We start from the raw sequence: 15,694 nt of genomic DNA, 5'->3' as shown, positions 1-15,694 counted from the left end.
ATTCCTATATTCCAAAGTAGTCAATAAATTAGAAAAGTATATATACTTTTATATATAATCGCATCCAAAATAAGTGTTTACATAAAATATGTGTGTGTACCGTGTAGAATTATTTTGTATATATAAAAACACACACGCATGTATACATTTAAGAAACATGTGTTTTTTATATATAAAATATTTATATATAATATAAATTATGTATAAATATAGAGTAAATAAATGCAAAAATGTCTTAAATGTATACATGTATATGTGTGTATTTATATATACAAAATAATTCTACACAGTACACACACATATATATTATGTAAACAAACTTTTATTTTGGATGCTATTAATCATTGCCCAGCACTACACAGTGTGTGTGTGTGTGTGTGTGTGTGTGTGTGTGTGTGTGTGTGTGTGTGTGTGTGTGTGTTTGTGTGTTATAACAATAATTAATTTTTTATCTTTTATTTTTTTAATAATATTTTGTATTCCCAAAAGTAGTACTTGAGTATCTTTCCTTTTAAATATTGTTTTTATATTATGTAAACACAAACTTTTATTTTGGATGCTATTAATCGTTGCCCAGCACTAATATATATATATATGTGTGTGTGTCTGTGTCTGTGTGTTATAACAATAATTTGTTATTTTATTTTTTATAATATTTTGTATTCCCAAAAGTAGTACTTGAGTATCTTTCCTTTTAAATATTGTTCTTTTATACAAAATTTAAGAATAATTAAAATTCTTAAAAATAATCTTCTTTAAAAGGTTCAGATAACCTCCAACTTGTCTTAAATTCCCAAAGGTAAGATGGATAAGTTTAATGAATTTATTGGGTTGTTTCAAATTAATTATTCATCACCGAGCCTTTGGCAAGAGCCATCATACAAACACCAAAGTCTGTCATTTAATTAAGGAAAAATAATATGTTCTTAAAGGGATAGTTCACCCAAAAATGAAAATTAGCCCCCATGATTTACTCAACCTGAAGCATCCTAGGTGTATATGACATTCTTCTTTCAGACGAATACAATCGGAGTTATATTAAAAAATGTCCTGGATCTTCCAAGCTTTATAATGGGAGTCAATGGGTGTATGTCTTTGGAAGTCCATTAAAGTGCCTTGTGAAGTGAAGCGATGCGTTTGTGTAAGAAAAATATCCATATTTAAAACTTTATCGACTAAAGTAACTAGCTTCCGACAAGACGGCCGTACGCATCGATTTACAGCTAAAGAGAAACACTTGAAACACTTAATCATGAACAGATGCACTTTAATCATGAATGGATAGGTTTTGATGGACTTCCAAAGGCATTCTCCCATTCACTCCCATTATAAAGCATGGAAGAGCCAGGACATTTTTTAATATAACTCTGATTGTATTCGTCTGAAAGAAGAAAGTCATATACATCTAGCATGACTTCAGGGTGAGTAAATCATGGGCTAATTTTCATTTTTGGGTGAACTACCCCTTTAAGAAAATCTCTGAGAATTTTCCAAGAATTGCACCTATAGGAACATTCTCAGGAAATTCATGTTTAGGAATCCGACCCCTGATCTCCTCCTGCAAGTTCTGTCAGTCCTTTCTCTTCCTCTAATGTGTATTTCACAGCTCTCTCTGGCTCTCCTGCCACCTCAGCGTTTAGTTTCCTCGTCTCTAAAGCGCTCTGTCCCTCGGGGGGGCTCACAGCTGGGGCTCTGATGTTTGAGCCGGGGGTCCCGTCCGGGCGTTCGCTGACTTTTATGTGTTTCTCCGATGGAGCCCCGAGGACACGAGCGCCGCGCTCCTTAAACTCTAAAAGCCTTTTCCAGAAAATTGCGCGACTAATAGATGTGCATCTGCTCAAATCCCCGCCGAAGACGCCGAGCTCCATTGATTTCTGGATGATCTCGAGCCGAGATTGATTCGCTTTTCCTCTTCATAAAACTCTCCACACTCCAGCGTCTCCCGAACCCGGAGCTCCTCCACGCGTAAGCGGCGCGGGGTGAAAGTTTGGAGGTGGGAGAACAGCTGGCGGAGACCATCTGATCTGTGTAGGTTCATTCAGGTCTGAAGCCGGTAATGTGTGCATCAATCTCTGAGCCTCACGCCTCCGCTGAGACCGACAACTCCTCACGCAACTCTCACAAAGTCCTCCGATCAATCACCTCCTCTTTCTTTCCGTCGCTCGACTTCCACCTGTTTCTGTTTTGAGTCTGTCACTGCAGTGAGGCAAACCAGAAGTGGTGATGCCACCAACTTAACTACATGTTTCGGTGGCTCAGCAGTTTTCAAAACATCTTTTCCACTCACAAACTAGTTCTCCGGCATGTTGCAGTGAAACTTTAGGACATAAAGTGTCCAGTTTTTCAAGTTTCCATGTATAGAATCCGCCTAAGCAGCTGGTATAGTTGGAAAGTGTCACTTTTTAATCTCTGCTAATAGTATGTATAAGTTACTTTCAGGCATTGAACGAGTGTTTGAGAAGTGTTTCATAACCATTATACGGTAGATAATTCATCAGCTGACACCATTAAATGCCTGTCAAATAATCAGAATCTAATATTCAAAAGTGCATTGTCACACTTTTTTTTTTTTTTTTTTGCATTTAGAAGATTTGTTTTCAATTCACATATTCGTCATTTAATAGTTTTCCCTGTTCGATATTGTCTTCTTTTTTTTTAAATAATTGTTAAGTTGTATTAAAACATAATTTTGTAATGCAATTATTTTGTATTTTACTGCGGCTTATCCCTATGCATTTTTCTTGTATTTATAATTTTCTATTTTATTTCTAAGTAATATATAATATAGTTATTCAATTATATGTATATATATATATATATATATATATATATATATATATATATATATATATATATATATATATATATATATATTCAATTATATATATTTTTATTGATATTATATAATTTATTTGTATAAGCAATACAAATTGTATAAGCTCATTAATTTAAATAAAAATAATTCCTATATTCATGAGTCGATACATTTTAATTAATAATTTCAATTAATAATTTCAAATACATTTTAATTTAATAATTAATTTTTTTTTTTTTTTTTTAATATATGAATAAACCCTGGATAAATGAATTAAAGGTATAATGGAGGATTATTTACTTCCGGGTGGATCACCTATACTATTGGTCCTCCTAATTGTCAATCATTCTGGTGAATCAAGCAAACTTATTCAAAAAGCGGAGAGGGCGGGTCTTATCTAAAATTCGGAAAGATCCTCCACTATACCTTTAAATTATTAAAAAGTTTTTGATCTGTAAGATATTGGTAATGTTTTTAAAGTGTCACATGAAAGTGTATGTGTGTCTGTGTGTTTTAAGTATTTTTATTAGCATTTTTGTTAGTAGCTTGTTGTAGTTAACTCCTAGTGTGACTGTAGTTGAACTGATTTAAGTCATGAGGAGTTTGTAGCTCAAGTGCAGCAGTGATGACAGAGTGCAGGTGAACACACACACACACACACACACACACACACACACACACACACACACACACACACACACACACACACGCATATCGGGCTCTAATGAAAGATTCATGGGTCAGTGGTCCCGTGAGAAAGGACGCGGATCAGTCAATTGCTTTTCAGCAAGTCATTTTCTTCCTCAGACAGTCACGCCAGCCGCCATTAGAGCTGGACGTCCCAAACGCCTCCTGACACGCGTGTGTTCAGTGAACGTCTCCTGACACGTGTGTGTTTAGTGAACGTCTCCCTCTTTCAGCTGAGTGTGTGAAATCTCTTCCTCTGTCAACTATAGTCACAGATCAATTCTGGTCCTTGTTAGTGCTTTAAGACAAGCATCACTTTCACTATTGCTCATACTTCACTGTGTGTGTGTGTGTGTGTGTGTGTGTGTGTTGTCCTGCAGCGTTTGAATGTTTCTCACTTGCTTATTTTGGCCAAATTCTGTGTCAAAAATAGGTTTTCGGTAAATTTCAACAGGTGTCGATCTCATTTGCTGTCATTCAATTGTATAATATACAGTCCTGAAAAAGATAGTGAAGTTACACGTAAAATTGTCTGAATACAAAATATACAAAGTGTTTTGTTTTTTTAAGAAATATAGAACAGTATAGTATTTCTGTACCAGGTAAGTATATGAATAGTCAAATCACCAGATAAGAGCTTTTATTTGCTCAGATCAGTGTTATTCTAGTATAATTGATATACTTTTTGTTAATATTTTGAATTAGATTTTATTTTTATATTTCTGTTTTTAATTTCATTTTACTTCATTTTACTTGACAATTTTTTTAGGCTTTTAAAAAAATTGCCTATTACTAAAAATATGACTAACAGTTTGGTTACACTTTATTTTAAGGTGTCTTTGTTACATTGTAGTCATATATTTAAGTACTGAGTAATAACTACATGTACTTACTATAGGGTTAGGATTTGGTGGAGGTTTAGTTGCATGTAATTATGCATAATTTACTGTTATTACTATGGTAAGCACATATAGCATATTTAACAAGGACACTGTAAAATAAAGTGTTACCAACAGGTTTTATACATTTTTATTATGTTAGTTTTACTTTATTTAATTTTAGTTATTCATTTAGTTTTTAAAACTTTAAGTTAAATTGAATGAAAATGAGAAGTTAGCTGAAATAAAACAAGTTTTGTTTTTATGGTAAAGGATAATAACCCTGCCTTAGACTAAATTCATTTTAAAAAAATTAATTTGAGTTTGGAGTGAATTCATTGTAAGACGAAGAATAAAAAACACTTAATTTTCGTATTAAATTTGAATTAGGTGTAGATTTCATTACAGAAAAGCTCACATACATGCAGAGAAAGTGTGCACTGATAAATCAATCTGAATGATATTGAGGAAGACATGAAACACACACACACACACACACACACACACACACACACACACACACACACAGACACACACACATCACAGTGGCATCAATTATGTGTGTGGTCACCAGCCCTCTATCCAATTCAAGACATTTAATTGGACGAAGGCAATGAAGTGTGTCTTCTCTCTCTCTCTCTCTCTCTCTCTCTCTCTCTCTCTCTCTCTCTCTCTCTCTCTCTCTCTCTCTCTCTCTCTCTCTCTCTCTCTCTCTGTGGGTTAGTAATGAGGTGAGGTGTAGGAGGTTTTGTCAGTTTGCATCATATAGTTTTACTTCTTAACTTTGTCTCATTAGAGCTCATGAGTGCTGAATATTGTGTGTGTGTGTGTGTGTGTGTGCTGGGACCTGAAGGCAGATGCAGTGGACACCTTTATTATGTAACATCAATCTAAAGTTTCAGCATAGAAAGATATTTGCTTGAGAACATCATATTTTTCCCCAAAGAATTAAGTGAGAGGCTTTGATGTTTTATGGTCATATGGTGTGAGGTTATATATAGAGGTTATATTAAGAAGTAGACTCGTTTATTATTCTTAATAATAATAATAATAGAATAAAACACTGGCTCAGGTCTTAAAGGACAAGTTCGGTATTTTACACTTAAAGCCCTGTTTTCAGATCGTTTCTGATGAAATAGAACGGTTAAGATTAAAATGTGGACACATGCTGCTGTCCCGAGAATTTTAGGTTTCTTTCACTTTCCCCCCCTCCTACAGAATGGCTGCATAGGTGCACTGGAACAATCCTTCATAAAACGCATTAAACTTTCTTTTACAAAGACGTGAAACTCACCGAGTGGTCAGGGGTGTTCGCTGATATGCTCACACAAAAATCGCTGCAAAAGATGCTTTCCAACAGGTGTTTTACCATTCGTTGTAAAACTGTGGACCTATTTTTCCAAACGCCTCACACCCGTAGATTCTTCCGTTGAGAGCTTGAATAATAGATACTCCGGCGGCGGAGTAATACCGTACCTCACAGCACATCCAAGAACCACAGAAACCGAAAATTCTCGGGCCAGCAGAATGTGTCCAAATTTCAATCTTAACCATTGTATTCCATCAGAAACGATCCGAAAACAGGGCTTTAAGTGTAAAATACCGAACTTGTCCTTTAACACATGTGATTTTTATTTTAATAATGTAAATGTTGAAATTAACATTAACTGATATTAATAATTGCTTTGAATTATGTTTAGATTAGTTAAAATGAACTGACATTGGATATAATTTAAAACATGTATTAATGTAACTAACTGGTGTTTAACAAATGAAACCTCGGACATTCTTTTCAGGAAAGAAAAGTCTTAGAAACAACAAGAAAAGATCCTCGGAAAAACATTAAGTATTTGAAATACAAATGCTGTGTTCTTAACTTAAAAAAAGCAGAATTTTAATCTTCATAATGTTTGGTGAATCAGCTTCTGCTGTCTCGCAACAGGAACGAGACACTTTAAACAAGGTTTTCCCCTCTCCTGTCTTGTGTTAGGATCAGGCAAGATCATTGGGACAGATTTTCTCAAGCTCTCAGGAATGATCTCTCTTCTATCGGAGATAATTACTCTTAATAACCCTCCCATTAACAAGATGAGGATCATGCATCATTAACGCTTTTATATCCTTCATATCTTCATCTCTCTCTCTCTGAGCGCCTGAGGGAAACATCATCCTCCATCTGAACCAGAGGAAACACACTTCTGAGGAGAGATTTACTGTAGACATGTACTATAAAGCACATCTCAACTGACTCCTTTTTGTTTATTTCCTTGCAAAGTGTAATATATTATCGCCTACCTCATTATATAAAGTTGCATATACAAGAACCTGCATAAATACTGCACACTTGCATACAGTGATATATACTAGTGACTAGTGCATCTCTAATATATACACTATACACTCAAAATCTTATCGCACACTGCTCAGAGACACAGTTGAGGATCCAAATGCAGCTTTATAAGGGCAATCCAGAATCATAATCCATGAAAACAAGCAATAGGTCAAAACACAAGGCAGATAATCCAAAAAGACAACATGGCAGGAAAAACACAGGCAAATGTCAAAACAGAAATGCAGTTTGACACATACAAGACTTCGCAAAGAATGAGTGAAAACACAGGGCTTAAATAGGCAGGCGTTAACAAGATAATGAGACACAGGTGTAAGTAATCAAGCATAATGAGTCCAGGCACTGGGTTATGGGAAATACAGTCCATGAGTGCGGACGAGCGCCCTCTGGTGTGTGTCATGGGTACTCCAGCTGGTGGATGTGACATTTATAAAATTATCTTGGTGGTTTCCAGTTGTTCTGGTCTGGTTTATTTGATAATAACTGTCATTTTTAATTGAGTTGAAGTCTATATTTGGCGTGTTGGTTCAGTCCGGCAGGTCTGTCTCAGTCTGAGATCATGAGCGTGATGTGCGGTGGGTGTTTATTAGTGTGTTGTGTGGTCCGGTGAGAGTTGCAGGAGGCCTCGCCGTGTGTCATAAGAGTTTAAAATGACCTTCTGTCTTTTTGCTTTATTAAGACACTTTCAGCTTCAGTCTCAGAGGATGAACGGGCCACGGATGCCTGTTGTAGACGATTACTGCGACGCTCCTGAGTCCCAGAACACACACACACACACACACACAACATAAAGCTTAGTCTCTTTTTTACTTGTGTGATACACAGCTGTTTAAGAGAATTATAAATAACACATTGATTTTACATCTTTTGAAGAACGTGTGAGAGGTGTTTGCATGTGCAAAACAGTGTTGTTATTGATAACTAGAACTGAAACTATTCAAAATATAATGCTTAGTTCTATTGACTTTCTATACATTCTGTCCTACATTTCTGTTTTAGACAATAATGAGAGTAATTGGATGGCAAATGGTGAAAAGTCTCATGCTTTTTAGATGTTTCTCCTGAGAAAATGACTCTCACGATGATGAGTCACGAGATCTCAATGATATCTCAAACTGAGCTCAGATTTGACAAGATACCGAAGTCTATGAGTAAAAGTCAGAGATCTCACTATGAACACAAATTGTCCTCTGTTCAATGATCTGAGCTGCTCTCTGCATTGATTTTTTTTTTTTTTTTTTTTTAAAGCTCTAGTGGATTTCCAAACATCTGAGACCAGGCTGATTCTCACAATCAACACAAACGAGAACTTAATACACTGCCTTATCTCAACAGAATATTGCTATTCGTTGTAAGTGTGTACACTTAAAAAAAAAATCAAGGTTCTTTATTGGAATCTTTGGTTCCATGAAAGATGGAATCTTTCCATTCTACAAAAGATTCTTTATACTGGAAAAAGGTTCATATTAAAATGTTCATCACACTGAGAAAAACATTCACTTCAGAATTAAAATTTCCTGATGATTTACTCACACCCATGTCATCCAAGGTGTTCATGTCTTTCTTTCTTCAGTCGAAAAGAAATGAAGGTTTTTGAGGAAAAAATTCCATGATTTTTCTCCATATAGTGGACTTCAATGGGGTCCAACGGGTCCAAATTGCAGTTTTATTGCAGCTTCAAAGGCTGTACACAATCCCAGTCGAGGAATAAGAGTCTTATCTAACCAAACCATCGCTCATTTCCTAAAACAAATAAACATTTATATACTTTTAAACTTTTTAGACTCTTATTCCTCGGCTGGGATCGTGTCGAGATTTTGAAGTTGCATTGAAACTGCAATTTGGACCTTCAAACTGTTGGACCCCATTGAAGTCCACTATATGGAGAAAAATCCTGGAATGTTTTCCTCAAAACCTTCATTTATTTTCAACTGAAGAAAGAAAGACATGAATATCTTGGAAGACGTGGGGGTGAGAAAATTATCAGGAAATTTGAATTCTGAAGTGAACTAATCCTTTAAGAACTGTTGACTGAAATGTTCTTTGGGGAACCAAAAAAGTTTCTTCTATGACTGTGAAAACCCCTTTTGGAAGCTTTATTTTTTAGAGTGTATAGGGCAGTATCCAAGGTCAAACAGCGCGTGAGATTGTGAGATGTTGGGGTCGTGGCTCAGCTCTTTCTGAAGGGAAAACCGTCGAGACTGAGGACAGACACGCTGTTTGTTTTGCCAAATTTATTCCCTCACAAATGAGGTGTAAAAACGACACAGCGGAGCTTTCAAGCGCACCGAATGAAGACTAATAACCGGTGCCCGATGGACAGACCTGCTGTAAATTGGCCTGCCGCCCCTCTGCCGCTCTTTCTTCCCGTTGTTGTGCTGTAATTGGAGGGAATGAGGGGGAATCCTTCCACATCAGGAGGATCTGAGCGCACTGCGAGTGTTCTGGTGTGGGTTATTTTAGTGGACTCTCGGGTGCTAATGATCAGGTTCAGGTCTGTGGTTCCTGCTTCCTGACCGCGCACACTTTGTTATTTCGTTTTACATGATCGTTTTCCACTCTCTCTGACCTGATGTAGTTACTGTACCTTCCACTTTATGGAACTTTTTATGCAATTTCTTTAGAGAAATGATTTCATTCAGTTGATCAAATTGATCAAAAGTGACACTAAAGATAAATCCTGTTCTTTTGAACGTTTTATTCATCGAAGAATCGTGAAAAATACCACAAAAATATGAAGCAGCAGAACTGTTTTCAACATTGATAATAATCAGAAAATATTTCATCATGTCAAGGATCATGTGACACTGAAGACTGGAGTAATGATGCTGAAAATTCAGCTTTGATCACAGGAATAAATTACACTTTACTATATATTCACAGAGAAAACAGCTATTTTAAATTATAATAATGTTTCACAATTTTACTGTTAAAATAATAATGTACATAAAAATAAATGCAGCCTTGGGGAGCAGAAGAGACTACTTTCAAATACATAAAAAAATGTACCGACCCCAAACTTTTGAGAGATACTGTACTTCTTTTGTACTAGTATACAGTAGGCAACATTTGAAGTGGATCAAAACCTTTCATCAAAGTTATACATGAATTTTGAACAATACCCGTTTTTGTCTTAGGCCAACTTTGATGAACTTTTTTGATCCACTTCAAATGTTGACTGCTGTAGTTTACATCAGGAAGAGTTGAGTTACTGAATGCTGATATTATGTAAATGTGGGCGGTCATATGGTAATTAGCTCATGATGTGCTATATTAACCGAATAGAAGAACGCAGCTTTTTCAGGTCATGAATAAATGAAAATACCCAGAAAAACTCAAAGTCTGTCTGCTTTGAGAGGTGTTCGAGACCTCGGCTCTCCCTGATGGCTCTTTCCTGTCTCTCTGAAGGCGTGTGTGAGCAGTAATTAGTGCGCGCGCGCGCGCGTGTGTGTGTGTGTGTGGGATGCGAGGGCATCGGCGCTGGACTCTGAGGGGTTGAAGGTCTCTCCAGACGCTGGCGTCTCCTCTGATTTACGAGCCTCTTTTTTCTGGTCTGGTTCATCTGCCCCCAGAAAATGTGTTTGTCACACACTTCAGAGCAGCAGTGGAGATCAGACGGCAGCAAGCGTGGCTTTGTGTTTCGCTAATAAGCTCCTTCTTCTCCCCGTGTGACTCGGAGCGTTGCCCTTTTTAAAGAGAGAGAGAGAGAGAGGGGGGGGGGGGGTGTGTGTTTCACTGCTGCGCTGCTTTGAAACTCAATGCTTTGTACTGTGTTTTGCGTTGCGTCATGAAAGTGTGTTTTCAGAGGTGTTAAGGGCACTAGATTGTATTTGCAGGTCGGTAAGTTGAGTTTGAGTGCTTTTGGGACTGGAATACTTGCATACTACAGAGTATTTTATAATATTTATAATCTTTATTTTATAACTATTTGATATGTTTGTGCCCTGGAGATGTTTTGACATGCGCTGACAGTTGTGCTTATTTCTGTTACATTTTCATCTGATTACACTGTATTCAGGACAAACTCTGCTACAATAATATGTGAGCAGCATGTATGTACAAGTTTGTAGTTTTGTGAAAATTACTTTTATGTGTGTTTTGCGAAGAAAAAAAAACTATTTTTAAGTCACTGAAATGAGGCCATAAAACCCATGCTAAATATTAGTTCACAAGACTTTTGAGAACTGGATCTTGTAGCCTAGAATTTTTGTTTCGAAACAATGTGAAAATCATCCTGCCCACTCACTCACATAAAACAATATATTGATTGACCAATCAGAGCAGAGTAGACCAATCCCAACAGACTGAGCCATCTGACCAATCAGAACAGAGTAGACCAATCACAACAGACTGGGCCATCTGACCAATCAGAGCAGAGTAGACCAATCACAACAGACTGAGCCATCTGACCAATCAGAGAAGAGTAGACCAATCACAACAGACTGGGCCATCTGACCAATCAGAGCAGAGTAGACCAATCACAACAGACTGAGCTATCTGACCAATCAGAGCAGAGTAGACCAATCACAGACTGAATCATCTGACCAATCAGAGCTGAGTAGACCAATCACAACAGACTGAGCCATCTGACCAATCAGAGCAGAGTAGACCAATCACAACAGACTGAGCCATCTGACCAATCAGAGCTGAGTAGACCAATCACAACAGACTGAACCATCTGACCAATCAGAGCAGAGTCAGCTCTCAGAAAGGAAGGGATTTACAGAGACAAAATCCTTTATCAAACCGTTTCAGACACTGAGAAAATAGGTGATGCTGCAATGCATATTTTGAGAAAAATAAAGTTGTTTTTTTTTTACTTGGATGCACATAAACCTATTGTAGGAGACCTTCAGATTGAAACTATGAGCTTTTAAAATATCATAATAGGGTAGGGGTGTGCCGGTTTCAGAATTGGTGATGACGGTTATGACGTGAGTCAAATTGACGGTTCGTAACATAACCGGGGTGTTGCGACCATAGACTGTAAAAAATAGGCTGCGACGTTCGTCTGTATAGGACAACTTAGTTTGAATAAAGGAGCAGACACTTGATCGCCTAAATTAAAAAATAATAATAATCAATGTTATCGATAAAGATACGCGGATGGGGTATTATTTCATCCGCAACCGCACTCATCATCCGCACCGTTTTTTTTTTTTTTTTTACCAAATTTCAAAGCCGCACCCACCCGTGTGATTGTTTTGCGGTGACGGTCTATAGACGATGCAATGCTCTGCTGATGCGAGCCGCAAGAAAGCCCTTGTCTGTTCTAGAAAGGATGCAGCAAAGATATTTAATGCTAATGTATGAGGCATAGGCCTATGCTGAGTTTCATTAATTTACGATGAGATGCGCTCTAGTTCACAATGCAATGCAAGTGAACGCGGCGCACCAGCGCCGGTTATTATATTGTCTGCTATATCTGCTTTTTATTTATTAAATACATGCAATTGGTTGATGAAACATTTATTAAAATTAAGATGAAATTTGTACAAAACGAAATTCACTTTAAAGAAAGGTTTTCTACAAAGAAAAACTTAATGAAGTGGTAAAAATCATGTCTGACGATTTACAAAACAAAACTTGCGTTGGTAGGCTACTTGGCAAAGAATCAAATACAGTTGGACCATTAATGACACAGACTGTTAACAATTGTTTTTAATTAGTATTTAAACATTCTCTATGATAAAAAAATGTTTGTAAAAAATATTTTAATAACACGGTTTTGGCGGTTATAGAGTTCTAATGACGGTGTTCAACTATAACCGTCGGTCTCACGGTTATATACTAACCGTCACACCCCTATAATAGGGCACTTTAAAATGCAAGTAGATAAAATTATGATTTGATAAACCTGTCATATCACTTCTGATTCATACACTGGAAATGAAGGGTCATGTCAAGCAAATTGCATTATGGTAAAGAGTTGCGTTAGGCTTTGGATTCTGCACTGCACATTTGATCAAATGTAGTTTTTGCATAATGTGCGCACATAAATAAAGTATCATGTTATTGATCTCTGCTGTGGGTTTGATCTTAATGATGTCTGCGGTTCTGAATGTGCGTTAGAGAGTCGCTCTGAACTGATCTGGGATCAGAATGACGCAGCAGCAGAAACACGCACTCAGCAAAGAGACAGAAAAAGGTTTATTTGATGGGTTCTGTAGGAATATTTAATGTGAGCGTCAAACTGGGTAATGAGGGGCAACTGAGGAGAGACCACTTTTTCAGTATTTTATGTCATCAGTTTTAACATATTGATTATTCTGCATATTTGTTGCCACTTTCATTTTCAGTATATATAGCGTTTTGCACTATTTCCATTATATGCAGTTATGTTGTACATCAAATTTTGATAACAGATAAAGCAGTGACATTGAGTGACATTGTTTTGCCGCCACATTAAAAGCATGGGTATTTGTGTCACTTTCGGTGTGATTTTGCTGTAGTTTCTGACCCTGCTGGTAGTTCCACAGCACAAACAGGAATAAAGATTAGATGAAACCGACAGAAAGCGACTGTGAGCGCTGATCTCACGTTACTCTCGTCCTGTATCCGCCAGCTTTAATTGGGACCTGCGGTTTGTTCAGGAACTCTCTGTGTAGGTTTAATTCCCGCTCATTTACAGAGGCTGACGGGTTCTCGGCTCATTAAGACTCCAGGAAAAGATCTGCAGGAACAACAGCTGAGACAAACACCAAATAACCATGACCAGAACAGGCAAACGGGAAAAATCCAGTGCGTTTATCTTCCTCCCGCATTCAGAGATTCCTTCCACGCTATCTGTTTAATACAGGTTCTTACTTATTTATTTATTTATTTTTACCCATAAGTCTTATTTCCGGTGAAATACTGCCATGGACCACAGTGATCTATATCTTGGAATTATATATATATATATATATATATGAAATGGAACTGTTTATTGCACCTTTAGACAAAATATTTTAAAAAATATTTTAAAAAATTGCATGTTTTTTGTTGAGTATCATACTATACATCAGGCTTTTATGGCTCATATAGTATGATATAGTGAGAATATTGAAGAAAAAGCATCTTAATTTTATTCATAGGCCCAAACTGTGCAAAAATATTGACAAATGTTGATGTTTATATTCAGATAGCTTTAATGTAAATCAATGGGATATTTTTTACAGTATAGCAGACTACTTACATAAAATGCATATAAATATCAGTCGTCAATAATATGTCTTGGTAAGATGATTTTTACATGCTTAGTTTTATGATGTCAAAGCTCTGTGGTTTTAAAACATATAATGCAATGCAATACAATGACAAATGAACTAATAAACCTTCCTCAAAAACCTGATGATCATATTTGATACTCTCATTTGAGCATGATTATTAATACTTTTTTTGTGTGTGCAGAAAAATCAAGTAAAACTAAGTTGCTTCAGTCCAGTAAGTGTTCATCTTGAAATCTTGAGGTTATTCTCATGTTAACTTTATAGAAATCAGTTCAGATTTCACCATTAAAAGACACGTGAGCCACAAGCTGAAGGTGAACTTTTTTTTATAAAATCCCTTTTACTTACTAAAAACATATCAATCAGATGACAGAAGGCATATAGTAGTTTGTGTACAACAGGGGTTTCAGCAAAAGTTGATCATTTCAAGGCCTTTGAAATGTGTGTATCAAATATGACACAGCAGGCTTTATAGGGAAGCTTGTAGCTTGACAAACAACTTGGTTTCAACACCGCTGAGCAAAAAGTGTTCGTGTGAAGACGTGTTAAAGCGTCGACCGCTGTTAACATTAGTAACCTGTCAGGAAAATCAAAGCTCTCAGTCAAAACATCGTAAGGAGACTGATTTCCTTTTTTCTGTGCTGTGGAAAAATCCCAGTGGCCTCTGGTCCTCCGAGCGGCTTCTACAACAACACAAAGTCTGTTCATTAGTAATGATCAAGCGTGTCTGTAATCATCCGTGAGATGTGATCGTTGTTTTCCTGGCCTATTTAAAGCGGCCCGTTTTCCCTGATCGGCCCATCAGAGACGCGCTCGGAAGGATAAAAACATTCAGTTTGAACATACGGCCCTATATGTGACGGCCGCAGGGGTTTAATGTATGCTTTTGTTTGCATTGGTGTTTGCAGGGTAACCAGGAGGCCAGCAATCCGGCGGACATGGCCCAGACGTACACCCCTCAGTACGGGCATCCCCCGCAGAACGAGTTCAGCGCCACACACACTCTTCCCACGCCAGACTACGCGGTACAGAACCGCGTCCCGGATCACGGCTTGACACTCTACACGCCGACACAGACTCACAGCGATCTGGCCAACGCCGACAGCAACACGCCAGCTATCAGCAGCGGGAACAACACAGCGCCGGTGCGTCAAATACACACACATGCTAACAGCCTGCTTTCTGTGGAAGCTTGTTGAGAAGAAAAGTCCAGACTAGGAGACATTTAAGACTTTTTCTCTCAATTCTGAAAATAAAATGAGTCAGAATTGCAAGAATTAAACTTAGAATTGCAAGATGATAATTCACGATTCTGAGAACTTTTCTGACTGTCAGTTTTGACATCTCAACATCATGTGAACTCAGTATTGCGAGATATAAACTCGGAATTCTGAGAAGAAGAGTTAAGGTCCTTGGACACTGAGTGTGTGCAAAATGTTTGCACGTTAAAAGATAAATACGACCTCACATTGTGTCTATCACGTTTGCACACCGCCTCCAAAACTTTTGTCCGTTATTAAAAAATTGGAATCGGGTTCGATTTTCTGCGTTTTTCGCATCCGTAGCAAGCATTTTGAGAGGTGTTCTGACTCAGTTTCCAAGGACCTTTAGAATTGTGAGATATATTTATATATAAAAAGATAAAAGATAAAACATTTATATTCCGTAGAGAAAAAAAAAACTGAATTGCGTGTTGTAAACTCAGAATTCTAAAAAAAGAAAAAAAATGCAAGATGTCAATTCAGAATTAAAA

General features: G+C 37.1%; 1 protein-coding gene across 7 annotated transcripts in view; it reads left to right on the top strand.

The window, feature by feature from the left end:
* rbfox3b (RNA binding fox-1 homolog 3b) overlaps window positions 1–15,694 on the top strand; it is a 286,430-nt gene that overhangs the window by 223,832 nt on the left and 46,904 nt on the right. For all 7 annotated transcript variants that reach the window (XM_079869283.1, XM_079869289.1, XM_079869287.1 and 4 more), the window contains one exon: window positions 14,850–15,086. In XM_079869283.1, the coding sequence (XP_079725409.1) occupies window positions 14,850–15,086 (237 nt within the window). The remainder of the gene's footprint in view (window positions 1–14,849; window positions 15,087–15,694) is intronic.

Source organism: Squalius cephalus, assembly GCF_949319135.1.
Source record: "Squalius cephalus genome assembly, chromosome: 1".
Lineage (NCBI taxonomy): Eukaryota > Metazoa > Chordata > Actinopteri > Cypriniformes > Leuciscidae > Squalius > Squalius cephalus.
Note: the sequence above shows the minus strand (reverse complement) of the source record. Positions and strands in the feature narration are given on the sequence as shown.